Source organism: Ursus maritimus, unplaced genomic scaffold (assembly GCF_017311325.1).
Source record: "Ursus maritimus isolate PB19 unplaced genomic scaffold, ASM1731132v1 scaffold_10, whole genome shotgun sequence".
Classification (NCBI taxonomy): domain Eukaryota; kingdom Metazoa; phylum Chordata; class Mammalia; order Carnivora; family Ursidae; genus Ursus; species Ursus maritimus.
The window spans coordinates 6,296,732-6,316,581 of record NW_024423344.1 but is presented as its reverse complement, the minus strand read 5'-3'; the positions used below and the strand labels follow the sequence as shown (position 1 = coordinate 6,316,581).

The 19,850-nt window shown below is 38.8% G+C and overlaps 1 protein-coding gene across 1 annotated transcript in view; it reads right to left on the bottom strand.

Moving 5' to 3' along the window:
* Positions 1 to 19,850, bottom strand: part of LOC103664303 (phospholipid-transporting ATPase IB) — a 565,982-nt gene that overhangs the window by 356,920 nt on the left and 189,212 nt on the right. The window contains exon 24 of the mRNA XM_040621665.1: positions 13,862 to 13,926. Within this exon, the coding sequence (XP_040477599.1) occupies positions 13,862 to 13,926 (65 nt within the window). The remainder of the gene's footprint in view (positions 1 to 13,861; positions 13,927 to 19,850) is intronic.

The following is a 19,850-nucleotide window of genomic DNA, read 5'->3' as shown; positions in this document are numbered from 1 at the left end:
CATTTCTCGTATTTGTTATGCTATCTTTTATAGTTCACTGTTCCCTACAGATATGTTTAGGTTTACTGTCTTTTTTCTTATAACATAGCATGGTCATTTCATATTCTATATCTGATTATTCTATTATCGTTAATCTTTGTAGCTTGTTTCTAGGATTTTTATGCTAATTGCGTGAGGTGTCTTTTCTCCTGTGCTTGATTATTTCTGACAGTGAACTCATTTTTTGCACTTAGACTATCCTCCTATAAAAAACATCTGACTTGGTTGCTGGGAGATGCATGGCTTGAGGGTCCCTGGACCATACAAGTGAGGAGAACCCAGGTGTCAAATCCACAGGAAGCCAGTTTTAAGTGTAGCTCACTCTTACCCTGGGGCTGTGGCCCTCCAAGGCCCCCAGCACAAAGCAGCTTCATCGTTCCAGCACTCCTCATGTCTCACTGGGTTCCCGCAATCCCTTCAGTTTTTCCTGAGATTCCCTTACTGTCTTGTCTTCTCTTCAGTGCTTTTTAAAATGTATTTTTTAATTATTTTATTCAACAGTTGTACTTGTTTTCAGTATGGGAGCTGGTTAGGGTAACCTCACCTACCATTATTGGAAAACAAACCCTAGTTCAAGTCTTTAATTACATTGCTGCCATTTAGAGAATTGGGAGTTCTTTCCATTTCGATGCTAAGAGGCTGGTTAAGCAAGCTCCTTCTCATCATCCAAGAACCTAATAAAAATGCATGTTGGATGTAGTCCACAAGAATGCTATTCCACATGTTCCTGCAAGGCCTTAAGGCACCTACTGGCTACCACTAGGCATCACCTTTTTACCAGCAGCATGAAATCTCCCTGTCTCAAATAGGGAATCCTGCTGAAAAAGGAAATTTTAACTACTAACAAAACCTTAAATCCTACAACCTCTAAAGAAGGACATGCTCTCCCTTTTTGAACAAATTTTATTATCATTAGTGTAATTCTTCATTGCTCTAAAGCTTAAAACAAATTTCCTAATGAGATTGTTTTCAGGTATCCTAAACAAGTATACTCACAAGGTAAACATAAAGTTAGCCAACACTTGCCAATCTCATGCCACCTCCCTGCTTGATTCCCATTCCACACAGTTCCTCCCCCAAATCTACAAATCTTTCCAGATAGCATCGAGGTGGTCTTGGAGCAGTAACAACATCTTGCATGAAGAACCATCTACTCCAGTGTCTCTTCCCAACATTGTCCCTCCAGATTCCTCAGCTCGCAATTCAGAGGACAGCTCATATGATTATGCTCACACATGTAAAAGCATATGCTCCTAACCAATTCACTCTCAAACCTGCCTGTTCTATTTTAACATTTACAATTACTGAAGTCAGTTACCAAAGTCACTCTCAAACCTGCCTGTTCTATTTTAACATTTACAATTACTGAAGTCCTGGAGTGTAGAGCAGTGCCACTGACACCCAGACACTGAGGGACAAAATCAGAAATCTAAGTTAAATATAGAGACTTATGCCGTCAATATCTTGAGGATGTTGAGAAATCTCCTTTCGAAATCTGTAAATATCTATTTACACTGATGTAGTCTTTCAGCTCCTAAAGAGGTTTTTATAGGGTTGGCACCTAGACACAAATTCTAACACTGCTCTCATGAACTTATTTGCTAAGGACTTGCACATAACTTATAAGCCAATAATCCATTTCTATATGATTTAAGTTGATAATATAAACATGGCAACCCATAAATTAGCTAATATAAACAATGTGTCACGAGGAGTTGGTAGATTAAATGAATAAAAAAGATTTGGCATATTAAATTCTAAACACACATATCGCATCACCAATTGCTATCTTGCAAAAATGTAAGAAGCCCTCTCCTCTCCTTCCCTCTATAGGTCACTCATCTGTTGTGTGTATTTTAAGAGTAGATATTGAGACTGATGAGGGCAAGACCAGAAGGAAGAATAAAAAAGGAAGGGTGTTTCTTAAAACATTCTCAAGACTGCTCTGATCTCTCCAACTCTGCAGGAATGAAAGGAAACCATGGAAAAATATAAGTAATTCAGTAAATTTCACAATGGAATTCTAACAAAAATAAATTCAAGAAATTCCTAAGAAAACCACCATCAAACACAAAGTCAAGGTCACACCAAGTAAGAATTGAGTCTGCAAGGTCAGTATCTGAGTCCTCTTCTCTGTCCCTAAGTGTTTTTGTCAGATAAATCAGATTTTAGTTTTATTCTGCCAAACTTTTCAAGTCATCTCCCACACACAAAGCTATCCTGTCAATTCTCAAAGGAGAGGACTGAAATAACAAAAATTATAACTCATGTAATCAATGGAACAGAAAATTCCCAAATTTAAAGAGCTATAAAAATAATCAAACCCTAAAACTAAAATCTAATACCCAAGTTCTATAAATGCCACATGAATAACAAGACCTTCAGACTCTCTTAGACAACGATAAAGAAATTGTATACAGCAATGAAATAAAAACTTACCATATAATGATAATCAAAAAATTAACTGTAAGGAAATGAAACTTTTTACATTCAGCTTGGCATTATAGCTTTTGTTATTTCCACATAAGTGCAGCAGGCATTTTAGTCTGACTTGAATCTCTTTGTGGAGATTTATCAATTCAGTCTTGTCTACTACTAAAACTATAATTAAACTGAACAGTAAGCTATTTATATGTCTGCAATGATTTCCTTTTCAAGATACACCAGACTTCAGTTTTATTCTGCAAAATCATTTTCAATTACATATTTAATCTCTGTGTTATTGCTTAAATTACACGTGCACCACCCTCCAGCTCAGATCCTGGCTGCATTCTCTGGCAGCAGCTGCCACGCATGTCAAAAGGTTGGTTATTACATTCAATAGGAGCCACATGCGCTGGTCGGCCACAGCAATTTGTACCCTATGAGCTAATTCAATCTATCAGAGTTTGCTCATGTTTTGTTCAAGGAACAAAGGGTGATTCCTAGTATTCATGATTCAGAAACAAAATAAATGTTCCAGAAGTGAGGCATCCTGGAAGTAGCACTGTCTCTTGAGATCCCAAAATGAGTGACTATTTGGGGACTTGGAGAACGGGACAAGATAAGCCATACCAAATATTACTGCTCTGAAAATTTAGATTTCATGAAGTCGTCACTAAAGAATAGAAAACAAGAACAAAGTAATGGCTGGGGTGGGGGGGACGGGGGCGGTGTTGGGTGAAACAGGTAATGGGGATTAAGGAGGGTACTTGTGATGAGCACCAGGTGATGTACGGAAGTGCTGAATCACTAAACTGTACACCTGAAACTAATATTACACTATGTTAACTAACTGGAATTTAAATTTAAAAAAAAAGAATAGAAAACAAGGAAAGGATTCATGTTCATGCATTTGAGGGGGAAAAAAAAGGGGTTGCTCTGGAACAATCTCACCCACTAAAAAAGGATGGGGTAAAGCCACCAAAAAGTTATATACGGCATACTGGGTTCAAGACCGGTAAGAAGAAAACAACGTTTCAAACACTGATACCAATTCTTCACACAGGTGTGAGGAGACTTCTGGTAGATCAGGGTGAAGTGACCTGCTACAGACTTTTCTCCCAAGCAGCCAACAAGCAGTAGAAGATTCACTAAAAACTGACACTCAGTCTTTGGCACAGATAACAGAGAAAACGGACATCTTGCTCTTCCTTTTGCCTGAAGGACTGAGCACCTGCGTTGATGGGGATATGGAGCAATAAAAATTTATGCCCACTCCTGCAGGAAGTGAAATTGGTAGAACCATCCTGGTGAGAAATGAGGTAATATTGAGTAGCTCAGTTTCTGTTTCTAGGCACACACCTGACAGATTCCTGCACATGTACCTAAGAGACAAGCACACACAATGCTTTCTGCAGCACTTCTGATAATCTAAAAAATGCAAAGCAATCCGAAATGTCTGCCACCAAGCTTTAAATACCAGACAACTAGAACTAAATTTATGAACATAAATGTCAAGAACATGAGTGAAAAAAAGCAAACAGCACAAAGATACATACAATATGATTTAATTTACATAAACATGAAAAATCCAAAATAAGTTTGTATATAGCTTATGGATACATACACAGGTATGGCAAAGGTATAAAAAATTCCAGAGGGTGGTGGTTTTCTCTAAGGCAATGGGATGAAGGAAGAGAAGTAACAGCCCTTCAATTATCTGTAATGTTTTGTTTCTTTTAAAACCCATTTTGGCAATCTGTCTTATCTCCTAATTATGATTCATCTGTTGATTTTCTTGCATCTTATATGTAGACAGTCATATTATCATATTATTAATGAAAGTTATCTATTTTAATCCTTATACATTTTAACTTTAACTTGGAGCTAACACCTTTAGTATAGTGTTAAAAAGGACTGCTGGCAAGGAACGTGCCTATCTCATCTTTATTTTAAAAGGAATATTCTATCACTTCACCGTGAAGTAAGATGTCTAACATAGGTTTTGGTAAATGCACCTTATCTGGTTAAGAACGGCTACTCCTATTCCAGGATGAAAAGTTTGTTGTTGTTGTCACTTACTGATAAATGCTCATTAAAAAAAAATTTTTCTGCATCTAATTAGATGACTGCATGTTTTTTTTTCCTTTTATCTATTAATGAGATGAAGTACACGATCAGATTTTTTTTAAAAAGAAAATACATGTCTACGTTCCTGGAATTAAACCTAACTTAGATCATAATGTATGGGGTTTTCTTGTTTTGTTTTGTTTTTACATTCTTGGATTTGGTTTGCCGTTCTTTTATTAGAGAATTTTACCTCTTACTAGAAGAGTCATTTCTCTAATACGTGTCAGAACTTAGGTTAGGAACTGGCTTAGACTGATCAGGAAGACACGTCACCTTGTAACTATGTTGAAGTTAAAAATCAATGCATTTTAATGACCTTTTTTAAACACATACTACGTGTACAATGCTATGCTGCAAGTTGGGGGGGGGCAAATAAAAATGAATCAGATAAAAATTCCTATCTTTAAAGAGAAAAGAAAAAAAGACATTTACCTCTCGGTTCACAACTAAGATTGGCCTACAATTTTCTTTACCATTCTGCCCCTCCGGGTTTTGAGTCGAAGCTTACATTAGCATCGAACTACATTGACAGGTATTGGCTTTTACTTTCTGGAAGATTTTTGTATAAAATTGCAACTGTTCTTTTAATGCTTGATTAAACTAGACTATTAACATTGCAAGAGTGGTGTCGTCTTTGTAGGGAAGATTCTAAGTAGTGGTATCACTTCTCTAATAGTTGCGGGGTGATTCAGATTTTCTATTTCCTCGAGTCTGATTCTGACAGTTTTGTATTTTTCCTGCTGTCATTTATAACTATGTCTATAATAATAGCAATCTGGCCTACTAAAAGCACTCAAATGTTTGTTGATTTAATATAAATTTGGAAATTAAACATGCATTTCTCTACTTTCTGAGCATTCTCTTTCACGCAATTTTTACATCAATCAAGAGGAAAACCCCTATTTTTAAAAGCAGCATTTCTAAATCTGTGCTCCTTGTCACAAGAGTTACTCACCAAAAAAGAATTCAGAGGTCAAATAAGTTTGGTTAACAAAATATTCTATATCTAATGCTTTAATATTTACAGTACAATAAATTTATTAAAGATTGCATTAAAGTATAGTAGAGAAACCTATTATTTATAACTCTGTATCTCCCCAAAATAGCCATAAATCTCATTTCTCCCATAATGCTGAACATTTCAAAACATGTTTTAGAAAAATGCAACAACGGGGCGCCTGGATGGCACAGCGGTTAAGCGTCTGCCTTCGGCTCAGGGCGTGATCCCGGCGTTATGGGATCGAGCCCCACATCAGGCTCCTCCGCTATGAGCCTGCTTCTTCCTCTCCCACTCCCCCTGCTTGTGTTCCCTCTCTCGCTGGCTGTCTCTATCTCTGTCGAATAAATAAATAAAATCTTTAAAAAAAAAAAAAAAAGAAAAATGCAACAACAGTCAACTAAGGAACACATATGTTGCATTGTGAATGAAAAGAACCAAAAATATAAATATCAAATATAAATATATAGATATACAAATATATATTTACATAGAGATATATAAATATATAGATACACAAATATGTAGATATAAATAGATCTACAAATGTATATAGACACATATAGATAAGTATATATCTATACAGAGAAATATATTAATATTTATATGTATATATGTGTGCATAGATATAAAATATATGTTTCTACTTGCCTCAGAAAGGAAGTTCTTAGACTATTAACCAAATTTTTCATTGTAATTCTTTGGGTAGTGGTATTTCAAACAATTTTATTTTATTTTTTTTGTCATTTATACCTATTTTTTCTTCTACATTAAATGCATTGATTCCAGAAAGGGAGTAAATGAGGTTTAAAACTATTAGATTGCCATAAAATCTATATTATCCTCAGAACAAAGGGTGATGGTTACACTCCTGCTAATCGAGTGAACTTCATCAAAGGTGCTATCTTAGATACATCTTGGAAGTCATTCCAAACAAAACATGCTCAGGTCTACCTAAGTTTCCTCCTACAGGAACAACAGTGCTTAGAAACCTGACACAAAATCAACTTCGTTGATGAAGGAATTTGACAGACTTAAGCCTCCAATGTAATTTTTCCTCCTATGATACCCTGGCTGTATTGTCACAGCAAAGAAGGTTGTTATCTCAGGCTAAGAACTGCCATCATTAAGCACTTGTCATGATATACCTTTATGATACACCATGCAATTACCGATTATCTTCACTTAGGCAGTCAGCAGTGGTAAGAGTCATCAAGCTCTTTGACAGGGTATGCCTTCCTGTTCTCTATGCTGTTGATGCTTTCAAGGATACCATTAGCACTAGAGGTGGACAAAGCCTTCTAAGTCACCCCCACCAAGGCTGGATTCCATAGACATGGATGATCATAAATAAACCCATTGGACGGGAATAACTTTTGCCATAGCTACAGAACAAAAGAGTACTACCAGCTCTAGTCTGTAAAAAAGTAGGTTTAAAGTTTTGATTCAATTATTTCAAGACCATTTGTGATAAATATTTACCACTTTCACTTAAACAGAAAATGTTAAAAGCATATTCTTTTTATTGCTAGAGTTTATTTTTTTTAATCACAATTTGTGATACATTAATAGAAGAATAAATTACCCATTAACTTGCTTATCAGAATAAGGAAAGATGTCACCACACTAACCAAAGATCTGTCAAAAGTTCCAGTAAAACTCACAGAAATCTCTATACGTTTTTTCTCCCATTCTTCTCCACCCAACCCTTTGTACCCACTCCAGTCAGGCATTCATCTCTACAACATTCCCCAAACAATTCTTGAAATGTCACTGTTGACCTCCACATTGCTGAATCCAGTAACAAATTCTCAGACCTCATCTCACTGGATCTATAAAGCAGCAGCTGATACAGTTGTTTCTCCTTCTTGAAGACCTAATTCCATATTTGGTTTCCAAGATATCAACCTCTTGTTTCTCTTCCTACTTCAATGACCACACCCGCTTGACCTCCTTTGCTGGCTCTCATCTCCTAATCTGTTATACAATTAAGCTCCCCCAGAGCTTAATTCCTTTTCTTTAAGATTTCATTTATTTATTTATTTACTTGAGAGAGAGAAAGTACGTGCAAGCAGGGGGAGGAGCAGAGGGAGAGGGCATGGAGCCCGATACAGGGCTTGATACCATGACCCTGAGATCATAACCTGAGCCAAAATCAAGAGTCAGATGCTTACCCGACTGAGCCACCCAGGTGCCCTCTGCCCTAGAGCTTAATTCTTAACCTCTTTGCCATCTCTAATCAATCCTAGAGGTCCCATCAAGTTTCATAGTTTAAAACGGTACACTGACTACTCCCAAGAAACTCTCTCCATCCTAGACCTGTTCCCTGAATCCCAGACTTGTATGTTCAACTGCCTGAATATCTCATCACCACCTCAACCCTAACATGCCCTAAAAGACTTCTGATCCCCCCAACCATAGTTACTCCTACAGTCTTCATCTCAGAAATGGCAACTCAATCTTTCTAGTTGCTCAGATCTAAACCCTCAGAGTCCTATCCTTCTTATATACCACATCAATATATTAGCAAATCCTGTCAGCCTTACTGTGAAAATACTATACACCCAGAATCTCACCACCACCCATCACCAATACAGCCAACACTCAGATCCAACTTTCCCCATCACCTCCTACCCGGTTTATCACAACAGCCTGCTAACTGGGTAATCTGCTTCTGCTCTCACCTCCCTTTAGGTCTTCATCCACCCCAGCAGCCAGATACCATTAAAAAGTAAATCACATCATATCACTCTGCTGCTCAGACTCCACCAATGACCCCCCACTCCACTCAGAATAAAAGCTAAGTCATAACAACAAGCTATGCAACTACAAGGTGAAGTTCTTGCTATTTCTCTGACTCTGTCGTCTGCTCCACTGCAGCCACTGGCTGCTCAAAAGAGTAGGAAGAAATCAGCCTTGGGACTTGGCACTTGGTGAACCACCATCCTGGGACACTATTCCCCCAGATAATAATGACGATATGCCAGAACAACAGGTATACACTAAGACTATCCCCGGCAAAATGAGATGCGTAGTCTCCTGTCTAGACAGCACCCTGGCTCCCACCCTCCTCATCTGCCCAAATACCATCCTATCAGAGAGAATTTCTCCAACCAAGCTATGTAACAGAGTAACCTCTGCCCTTTCTGCTTTTCATGTCCCCTTCATCCTGCTTTACAGTCCTTGATAACACTTAACAGTTTTTCTGCCCTTTAAACACTAAGTACTTTGAAGGATTAAAATAATTATTACTCGAACATGCCTAAATCAAAAAAAGGGTTTGGGGAAAAACCTGCTCAAGCAACATTTCTAGTATAGCACAAAAAGATGTTGAAGAACAAATGTAGTTATAAGGTGATCTTACCAAGTAGCTAAGTATTATCAGGATGACAGGGGGGAAAAGGGAGAGGAATTTTTTTTAACTATCTTAACACCAGCCTTAAAAAAAAAAAAGTTTCACTACCTCTAAGAATTGCTAGGAAGTTTAAGAGCAAGAACTAATGCTAAGGGTCAACAACTCATGAAGAAACACTCAACACACATGAGCTTGTAACTGGAGAAGCTGTTTAGCCCATGGCTTAAGAGATGCAAGCCACGTTTTCTCATTGCAAGCATTTCTAAATATATCTTTCTCAAGTGTTTTCTCCATACTAAAAAAACCCGTCATCATATCACACATTAAAACATCACTTCCATCTTCTTTTTTATTATTGACGTATAATTGACGTACAATGCTGGTTAGCTTCAGGTGTACAACACTGACTCCACGGTTCTCTGCATTACTGAGAGCTCACCGTGATCAGTGTAGCCACCATCTGTCACCAAACAACATTATTACAATACGAACTATATCCCCTACGCTATTTCTCTGACTTTTCATCTCTGTGACTTATTTACAGATGGCCAACAGACACATGACAAGGTGCTCAACATCACTCATCATCAGGGAACTACAAATCAAAATCACAATGAGATATCATCTCACACCTGTCAGAATAGCTACTATCAAAAAGAGGTGTTCGCAAGGATGTGGAGAAACGGGAACCCTTGTGCACCACTGGTAGGGATGAAATTGGTACAATCAACTGTAGAAAACAGTATGGAGGCTCCTCAAAAAAGTAAAAACTGAAACACCGTTTGATCCAATAATTCCACTACTAGGTATTTACCCAAGGAAAATGAAAACACTAATTCAAAGGGATACATTTACCCCTATGTTTACTGCAGCATGGTTTACAATGGCCAAGATATGGAAGCAACCCAGGTGTCCATCAACAGATAAATGGATAAAGAAAATGTGGTACATATATACACACCCAGAAGTATTAGTCAGCCAATTAAAAAGAATGCAATCTCCCCTTCGTCTGGAAGCAACAAATGATAGTATAATTGTGGGTATGAATATGGGCATGTGCTTACACATTGTAAATGTACTCTAGGTAACTTACCAGGGAGCCACCTATCACTAGAGAAAAAACCAAATTAGAAAAGTGGGCTTTTGTAAAAGAAAAATAGAAAATACATAGTAACTGTGACTTACTAGGAGAATTTGCCATGAGAACAAAGAGAAACAAACTTCGGAGTGGTATATGAAACGTTCATGGTGACTCTACATATCATTACAAAGTAAAGAATCTATTGTATGTTAAAGGCCTAACTTTTATGAAATCAACCACATCGGTGAGATCCTATAGCATTCTGTGTACTCCTGACTCCCAGTTCTTGCCTACGAATTTGCCAGTACCAGATACTGTTTACTGACGGATTCTCACTATCTATTTCCATCCTCTTCTATGTTTTTCTCTATGTGGCAAGGCCTGCAAAGCTAAAAACAGCATTTACCAGACTCCCTTATTAACAGGATTCAGGGTGGGTTCTAGCAGCAAGACACATTTATGTAAGATTTGGAAGACAGAAGGAAGAGAGCTATTCCTTTACACCAGGGGAAGGATTCCACATTCTACCACCCAGCACGAGCTTCACAGGTATAGGAAGCTGGAAGCTCAGCAGTGATTTCCTCAAGTCTCCTGGGATAGCAACTACCGTGTCCTGACCTTGAGAATAAACGTATGGTGTGTGAACTGGAAACCCACCTATGACATGCAGACGTCTGCTCCTTCAGCTTTTCCAGTAATTTTGCAAGCATCTAATTTACTGTTTTAACTTTCTTTATGCCTGAGCTTAGTTTCTGTGCCAGTTACTAAGTTAACAACTCAGCCTCAAGCCTACCCCGCTATATGTAGTTTGTGATCCTGGAACAGGAACTCTACAAACCACACTCCCCATTTGCCAGAGAGCTCCATGCTAGGCTCTGCCAGTAGGTGGTGCAAGAGGAGAGGAGAGAGGCTCCAATCTGGAGATGAAACTGCTCTTTCCTATCTGTCTCCTGTGGGTTTCCTGTCTGCTACCAATTCCCTTGAGAGCTGCTTCTTCACCCTGGCAACCACAGTTCCTTCCAACGCAGAAGACGAATCCGGGTTTCAGATTTCTGTAAAACTTGGAAAATTATCTTCATTGTCTTCTACCCCAAAGGCAGAGACACAAGACCAGCCAGGCATCTCCCCTCTTCAGAGATCCAAAGATCAGCTTTGAGAGTCCTGTCTTTGATGTTTAAAAGGATTAATAATTCCAATCTTTTTCCCTGTGTTCCTCAGCCCTAGGAGTGGTCACTGCTTCCTTCAGTTGCCACTATAAGGTACCTTAGGGCAGGCGAACTATTCTAAAAAGGACAAGACAGTAAATACTCTAGGATTTGTGTGCCAAAAGTCTCTAACGCAGTCTCTAATTCACTCTACCACTGCAGTATGAAAGCAGCCACGGGCAATGTGGAAATGAATGGGGATGGTGGTGTTCCAGAAAACTTCATTTGTGAAACGGGTTGCCTCCAATTTTTCCTAAGGGTTGTTACTTGCCCTAGAATTTTCTTTTTACACTTTTTGTTATCTAATTAACAACTCCACACTTAATTCTCAATTTCGTATATTAAAATCACTCTGTTCAACTAACATGTGGGGTATTTATCTCCTGATCAGACCTGACTGTCACTATTTCCTGCACTGAATCCTGACTATTCCTGTATTAGGTATCAGAAGCCGTTCTAAGAAACAGTCTAAAGATGGGAAACTGGGATTAATTATTTCACCTGCTTGGGTTTCAAGGCAGTGATGATGATCTTATCACCAGTGGGGAAAAAGTGCTAGTTGTCCATGACAAGCAGTACTCAAACATTATTTAAATTATCATCTATGATATTCTTTCTTTGATTTTCCATCCATCCTCTTGCTTCTTCTCTGGAACCCAGAGGTCATAACAACACTCTACACTTCTTTTCTTTTCTCCTGACCCAACTGTTTCCCTAGAATTCTCAAAATCAGAGACAACTGTCCAAGCTCCAGGACCAGCAAAGAAAAATTCAAGTGGGTGCAGACCTTTAAATTTGAAATGAGTATTTCTCAAAGATGACCTGACAGCAGCAGAAGTGGTCAATCAAATTCTGCTTCCAGGCATCATTCATAAAGTAACTGAAACAGTAGACTTGTAAATAACTAAAAAATTGGGAAAAAAAATATGAAACGTTGGACAACAGGCAACGCAGGACTAGGATTCTTTTAAGAAGTAAAGTGAATGAGATGAGCTTCCGCTTATATGTGAGATGAAGTAAGGGAAGCTAGACCCAACACTTTTAATTCTGGGACCATTTCCTTTGATTGCTTCAACCTCAGAGCTCAACATGAAAAGCTCAACTTGGGAGCTCCACAGGGATCTACTATATGCCTAACTTATTTCCCTAGGACTCTGCTTTCATTCCACACCTACCAAATGAAGTATTTTGAGAACAGGAATGCCTTCAACCTAACTAAAGAATGAGGGGGAGGGAACCAGGTGAAAGGGGATGAGGGGGAGGGGAAAGAGGAGAAGGACTCTCATCAGAAATATGGAATGCCCCCTGGAGTATGGATCAAAAAAGGGGCCATAGAAATTGCACCTCTGTCCATCAGATACTGAGTACGTGAAAGCCATTATACTTGAAGATGATGTTCCACACTGGTTAGGAAGAAGAATTCCTAACAGGTGCCAGGGGAAGCCAGGCAGATTCTTTGAAACTTGTTTGGCTTCACAAATCACTCCATGATCTAGGTCAACCAAAAGTCCCAACTTGTACTTATGGCCTTACACTGTTATGTTGAGTCAAAGTCCGTCTCTTGATTCCCGAGAACACCTGGCATAAAAGGAAAACACAGCCTCACTTCTGAGTTACCACCACATTAGAGGCTTAGTTTAAGACTGTGGGTGCCTTGGGTCTAGAAGATCATCAGCAAACAAGGAAGCTCCTGGCACAGACATTCTGGGTGTGCTCACAGGCTATTTGGATTTGTCCAAGGGTGAAGCTCCCAAGCCATGGAGCAGTATCTTGCCAACGGAGCCTTGGAGGCACACAGACTCACCCCCTGACTCCTGCCTTTGGAGTCCTGAAGAGGTAAGTGTGTGTTGGCCTTCAAGTAGGATTCAGGGCCTCCTGAATCTGCAAGTAAAAATGTCTCTGTACCACATCTCATCCTTTTTACTAACGCTGTCATTTGCTTCTATATAAGAGGCTTTAAATATACTGCGTGAAGGGTGGCCTTGGGTTCTGAGCAGTAACAAGCCCTTGTTATAAGTCCTGACAAATGGAATCTCATAGCTCAGCTGATATGTTCACATCAAACTACTTCCCAGGTCACTGGTTAACCTCACATCTGTTCCCACCCCTGGTCTCATCAGAGGCTTTAGGCTATGACTGGGTGGGCGCAGGTCTATAAAATGCTCAGAGATCCATGCTGTTCAATCCTTCATGAGCTGGTGGCATTGGAATGTCACAGGAATTAAGTGCATATGTAGCCTATTCTTATATAAATCCAAACAACTCCTGACACTTGAGTATTACTGTTATATTAAAGTTTGTGCCAGAAAGAAAATCCTCCAAGTCTCCATATTAATCTACTCTGGAGCGAACCATCACCACTTAGCAAATCAAAATAGGTCCCATTAACATTTTAAATGCACAATTCTAGATAAATAAAGGAAAGTATCATGAAGCAGTGTTCCAAATTTACTATTTTGGTGTTTAAGGATAGGAATTTATGACATCTGTTCATAAATAACAAAATACACATAAAGAATAGTTTTAGAATTGTTTTTTAGTAAAAAAAAACCTCATTATCAGTTATAATAAAAATAAATAAATGAAGAGTTTAATACAGTAATAACAAATACAACTTTCGAAAAACTACTCACATCCAAAGAATCCTCCTTCAACAGGATAAGGGCCATATTCTGTGATACCAACCGGCAGGAGTATCCTAGAGTAGAGGAAAGAGCAACACAAGTGAGTTTACCATTCCTTCCATGAATTCATTGCTTTCCAATAGCTATTTAAATTCAGCTTCCCTTCTTATGTCTTCCATATTACCTTTTTAAGCCTCTTGGGGAAGACAGAGGAATTGGACAAGCGTGTGGGGTAGGAAAAGTAAGTTCTTTAACAGATTTGATTCTTGCAGACAGCGTGAATAGAATTGGTTGGGGAGGTCTTCATAACTAATGACTAAAATAAATATTGGTCAACTTTCTGTGGATTTTTCTTTATGCTTGTATAACAGCAGGATAAGCCTTGGATTATCTTTAAAAAACAGCTAACACTTCAGGAAGACACATGGAATCTGATGATGCTTCCAAATCAGCATAAACGAGTCTATCTTACTATCAAGATCCCTCATTTATTTGTTTAAAAAGTAGGTAATTCTCACAACAGATTTCAAAGGAATGCTATCATACGTAGAGGGAATCACTTTTCCTATCCAAGTTCAAAGCAATTCCCATTTAAAGAATTAAACTTGAGTTAAAAAAAAAAGTTTGTTTAGAAAAATATGTCTTCCAAAACCGATTCTTATCAATGATTTCCATCGCATTTTAAAATAGTTATCGTTATACGCTAAGCAAGATACTCTTCTACTCTTCCTCCCAGAAGGTGAACATGTTTTCTCTGAACCACTTTCCTACCCAGGCTTTGTAGTCCATGCCAAAACATGTGGAGACACTTGGTGACACCCACAACCCAGGAGGAGAGCCTCCCCCCTCAAATCCACACACTCTGGGAAAGAGCAGCTCCAGCAAACCCTAAGACCCTGGATGTCTGTCAGGACTCTACTCTTTCCTTTCAAACTACCCTCCACCCTCTCAAGTGCCCCTTGAGAGAACTGGCGCTTTTCATCAACCTCTAATCTCAATTTATCTCATTGAGAAAAGGTAAGAAAAGAATCCTTCCACCTAGAAAATTGCTTCTTTTTCCTCAGCACCTGAAAATAAAGGATTAATGATCACAGAAACATGAAACAAATCATCAGCACAGAGAATTACAACCGTCAAGCAAGTACCTGGGTGACAATCTCAAGGAAGGGGCTTAACCAACACTGTTCCTAAAGCAACGAGGAGCCTGGATTCCCCTCCACAGAACAGCTAAAATATCCATTTGGGCAGATGCTATATTTAAGTGGAAAAGGAGACAAGCATTTAACTAATGGGCAAGTCTCAAGAACTACAGCATTTACCTGACAGTTCTACTCAGCAGGGCTTCCCACAGCCCACCCCCTCCAACCCCGTGCTGAGGAAACCCTATTAAAAGCCACCAAATAGACTTCAAGACAACACAAAAAATAAGGCCAAGAAAAACCTTGTTTTGTTGCTGTTGTTTAGGAAGGAGAGAGACAATAAATATTTATTTTGGAATGTACAAAGTATATCCTTAACTACCGTCATCTCAGAATATTTTGTAGATCACCTCAGAACACAAGTCTTCAAGCACAAACATGGCTTTTAATCCAAATATTTTTTTAAAGCAATACCATAAAGATATAGTTCAGACGGTTAACAATAGTTACCTCAAGGGAATGAGATTATTTTGCTTGCTAAAACCACTGCATATTATTTTAAAAACCAGAACTGAATAATTTAAAATCATAATACCACATGGGTAAATACCTGTTTAACCCCTAAGACAAAAAAAAAGGAGGAAACATGAAATAATATTCTATACATTTTCAAACTTGTTCAAGTCTGTATTTTAACAATAGTGATGAGTAAAAATGAGACTTTCCCAGAATGCCATTCAAAGTTCTGCCTGATAGGATTGACATAATTGAAGTCTTTGTTTACCCTTAAAATTTTACAAATGTATTCTTCTTTCCTATAAATTCTTAGATCAGGTCCAGAAGGGAGGTCTATACTTTATTTTCATTCACAAAAGGGGATGTTGCAACTTTAATTATTTCCCACTATGGGAGGCTTACTCTTTCTTTATATCCCCAGAGACTTCCAGCAACTTCATGCAACATAGACTGTTACAAATTTAGTATAACTAATGCAAAAGGATTTGCTGGTAGTTTTTGATTTGAACAACAGCTGCAGAAGCAAGCTATAATTTTTAAGCCCTAGCTTGCTGCTTCATTTTATATTTTTCAGTTTAAGCAAAATGCTGCTTGACAACTGAAGCTGCACAAAGATATTATGGAAAAACTCTTAAGTGTTTTTTTTAGCCGTTGCAGGGAGAGGGCAAGAAATAAAACCACTGACACGTCCATGAATTTCAATGTACAAAACTAAAGCTTCTGGAAATAGGTTTTGTTTGTTTGTTTGTTTTTTAATTTGGAAAACGAAGTGAGATTCTGCTTAGAGAATTATCACACAGAACACCTGCACTGTACAGAACATGGAAGTTTAACACAGTTAATTGTGACTTAGCGAATGTAGCAAATTAAATTATGTCAACCCTAGTTTGGTGTGCTTGATTTCTAATGTTTGTGGATAAAATGAGATCAACTCTTGGAGAAGAGCCAGGTATTGAAATGTCAATCCACGCTTCTAGTTCTTTAATCTTGCAATCTAACAAAACAACCATAAAATCACTGAGAAGAGAACCTCTGGGATTTCACTTTTTACTACACCTGAAATTAACAGCACACCCTAAAAGCATTTGGTCTTTCTACTACCTGAGTTTAATCAACATTCAAAGAAACCAAACTATTACAGACTCTATGGTACTTAGAGCAGGACTTCATCTTAAGAAAATTATTATGCACGCTAGAAAGTATCACCAAACCAAACCTCTCAGATCTTGCAATCATTCTTTCTCTGTTTTGAGATAAGCTCACATTGTCAAAGATACCCAAATCCAGATTTCCTTGGAGACATTTCTGGAAGGGTTAGGGACAGTTTATCCTTACTAACCATGCATTTTAGGATTAATAAAGCTACCCATCACTAGCATTCGACATGGTTCCAACCCACAGTAAGTGTGTTGGTCCTAAATATTTTCAGGGACAGTGTGATCAATATTTGAGTATGAGTGTATGAAACACACTGCCAGACATCAGGAATGGATAATGAAAGATGGTATTCTTAATCTATTCCAGATGGGGCCAAAGAGGCTCAGTACAAAGTCCATCATCCAGAGAACCAGGAAGCTAAGGACTCATCCACAGAGCCACACACCTGGGCACCTTTCCCTCCAGATCCTTCTCAGGAAGGATCCATCACATGTACGAGCACAGGGCCTCAGCCTTGCCTCACAAACCCCTCCCCACACCAAGCTGGGCTGTCCTGATCCATTCTATGCTCAGACGTTTTTTTAATTTAATTAGCCAACCTATAGCACATCATCAGTTTCAGATGTAGTGTTCAATAATTCATCAGTTGTGTACAACACCCCATGCTCATCATATCACCTGCCCTCCTTAATGCTTTTTTTTTTTAAACAAATTCTTTAAAAGGCTCAAGTTTTAAACCTATGTCATCCATGAAGCTTCCCCAGTCTTTTTTGACTCAGGTATCTTTCCTTCTAGGAAGTGAATACCAGCTGTCACAGGCACACACTCAGATTTTTGACACAGTCTCTTGTGACCTAGGCTGAGCTGCTTGGTTTTCTGTGCCTCAGTTCTATCTTTAAAGAAGGGATGATGGCTACCTCCAAGGAATCAGAAAACTGGCAGAGAGGACTCAGCACAGTGTTTCGCACATTCTAGCTAACCTTCACTCAGTAACTAACACCAGTCATACTTAATATCTATCCTGTGCAATTAGTACTTTCTCATCTATGTTACTCTGTTTTGTCTCAGAATTAACTCATGCCCCAATTAGGGGATGTAAGTTCCCTGAGCCTAGAGAAGAGCATCTGGCAACAATGCCAGCTGCATGTAATCAAGAAATAATGTGTCTGACTTTTTCGTAAAAAAAAAAAAAAAAAACACAAAACACTCAGATTGAGACCACTACCAAACAATGTCCCAGCTTCCCTGAAAACAGAAACAGGTCTTCCCTTCGACAGGCAAGGCAAACTATAGGCAATAATAACAGCAGCAAGCACCATTATTTACTCACTTTTAAAAATTAAACTTCTAAAACTGTAAGAAGTGGTTTAAAAGTATTAAATGAGTCACAACAACTTAGAAATGTTTTAATGAAAGCTCTGTCCCACTTAATGACTTTAAAATGGATTTTGTTCTCACTCATCCTACATCCATTCAAACAAAATTATAGATTCTGTAGACTTCATATACGTTGTTTATGTATTTAATAGACGTCTTACCCAGTGGTAATAAGGAAATGACACGATTCACAAAAGCTACATCTGAAATTTCACTTTAGACTAACAGATGCCAAATCTTTAAGCTAAAAAAGAAAACTGCCAACTCCTTGAAACACAGCTAATTAGCATAAATTCAAGCCCAGCACAGTTGGATTCTGGCATCATGCCAGTTCCAAACTACCTAAAACCCACCGGCAAGAAGACCGTCTATCTAGTACTCATTGATTCCTAAGAAACACAAATACGCTGGAACTTAATTTGACTAAATATTTGCAAGGTATGAACTAAGAGCTACATTTTACAAATGCTTCTTTTTTTTTAAAGATTTTATTTATTTGTTAGAGAGAGAGCACGAGAGAGACAACACAAGCAGGGAGAGTGGCAGGCAGAGGGAGAAGAAGACTCCCACTGAGCAAGGAGCCTGGCTTGGGACTCCATCCCAGGACCCTGAGATCGTGACCTGAGCCAAAGTCAGATGCTTGGCCGACTGAGCAACCCAGGAGCCCCTTACAAATGCTTCTTAAACTACGATAAATAAATCCAATGCCGGGGAAAGCCAACAACCCCAAACACCAAACATACCAATTGTCGCCTCTACAGGTGAACTCTTACCATAAGTACCCCTAGGACGATGCAATTACATAGTAGGAGTCAACAGCTGCAAGACATTCCAATTTCAGGGATGTTGACATAGGACAACAATGGGCATCCAGGAATGGCTGAAACACAGGACCATTGTCCCCCAGTCTTCGAGTTTCAGAGAACAGTTGTATGAAAGCTACGTGAATCTGTTTAAAGGGAGCCCCGCACCAGAAGTGAAGAGCCCTGGGACCTCATGCCAGCTTGGTCATGAAACAGAACCTAACCTTTATAAACACTGAATTTCCCCCTTGAGCAGTGAGACCATTCGCATATAACGCCTGAAGACAGAATTCAGAAGGTACTCCTAGCAGAGTGCTGCACTCAGCAGACATTCGTTCATTTGCTCTCTTGTCCTTCCTTCATAGAGAAGTCGAACTGCTAGACACCTGATCTTCCTCCCAAATATCTTCTGGGTGCCCGAAAATGCACACAGAATGCACTACCATGGGGACACCTGGGTGGCTCAGTCATTAAGCACCTGCCTTCGGCTCAGATCATGATCTCAGGGTCCTGGGATCGAGTCCCGCATTGGGCTCCCTGCTCAGCAGGAAGCCTGCTTTTTCCTCTCTCACTCCCCTTGCTCGTGTTCCCTCTCTCGTTGTCTTTCTCTCTCTCTCTCTGTGTCAAATACATAAATAAATAAATAAATCTTTTTTAAAATAATTTTTATTTTGTTATATTAGTCACCATACAGTACATCCCCAGTTTTTGATGCAATGTTCCATGATTCATTATTTGCATATAACACCCTAAATAAATAAATCTTAAAAAAAAAAAGAATACACTACCATGTACAGAATATCCAGTATTATGGAAAACAGATCAATAATGGCTCATATTACCAAGGGGTTGAGGAATACAGTACGAGTAAACTGGCATACAATCCATGCTGTATCTGGGGCACGACCTTGTGCTGCGTATAGCTGTCACCTGTGGTCTGCAATGGACAAGTCTGATACAATGTCTGGACGCCTACACTTTTTGCAGGCTCGACAGATATCCTAA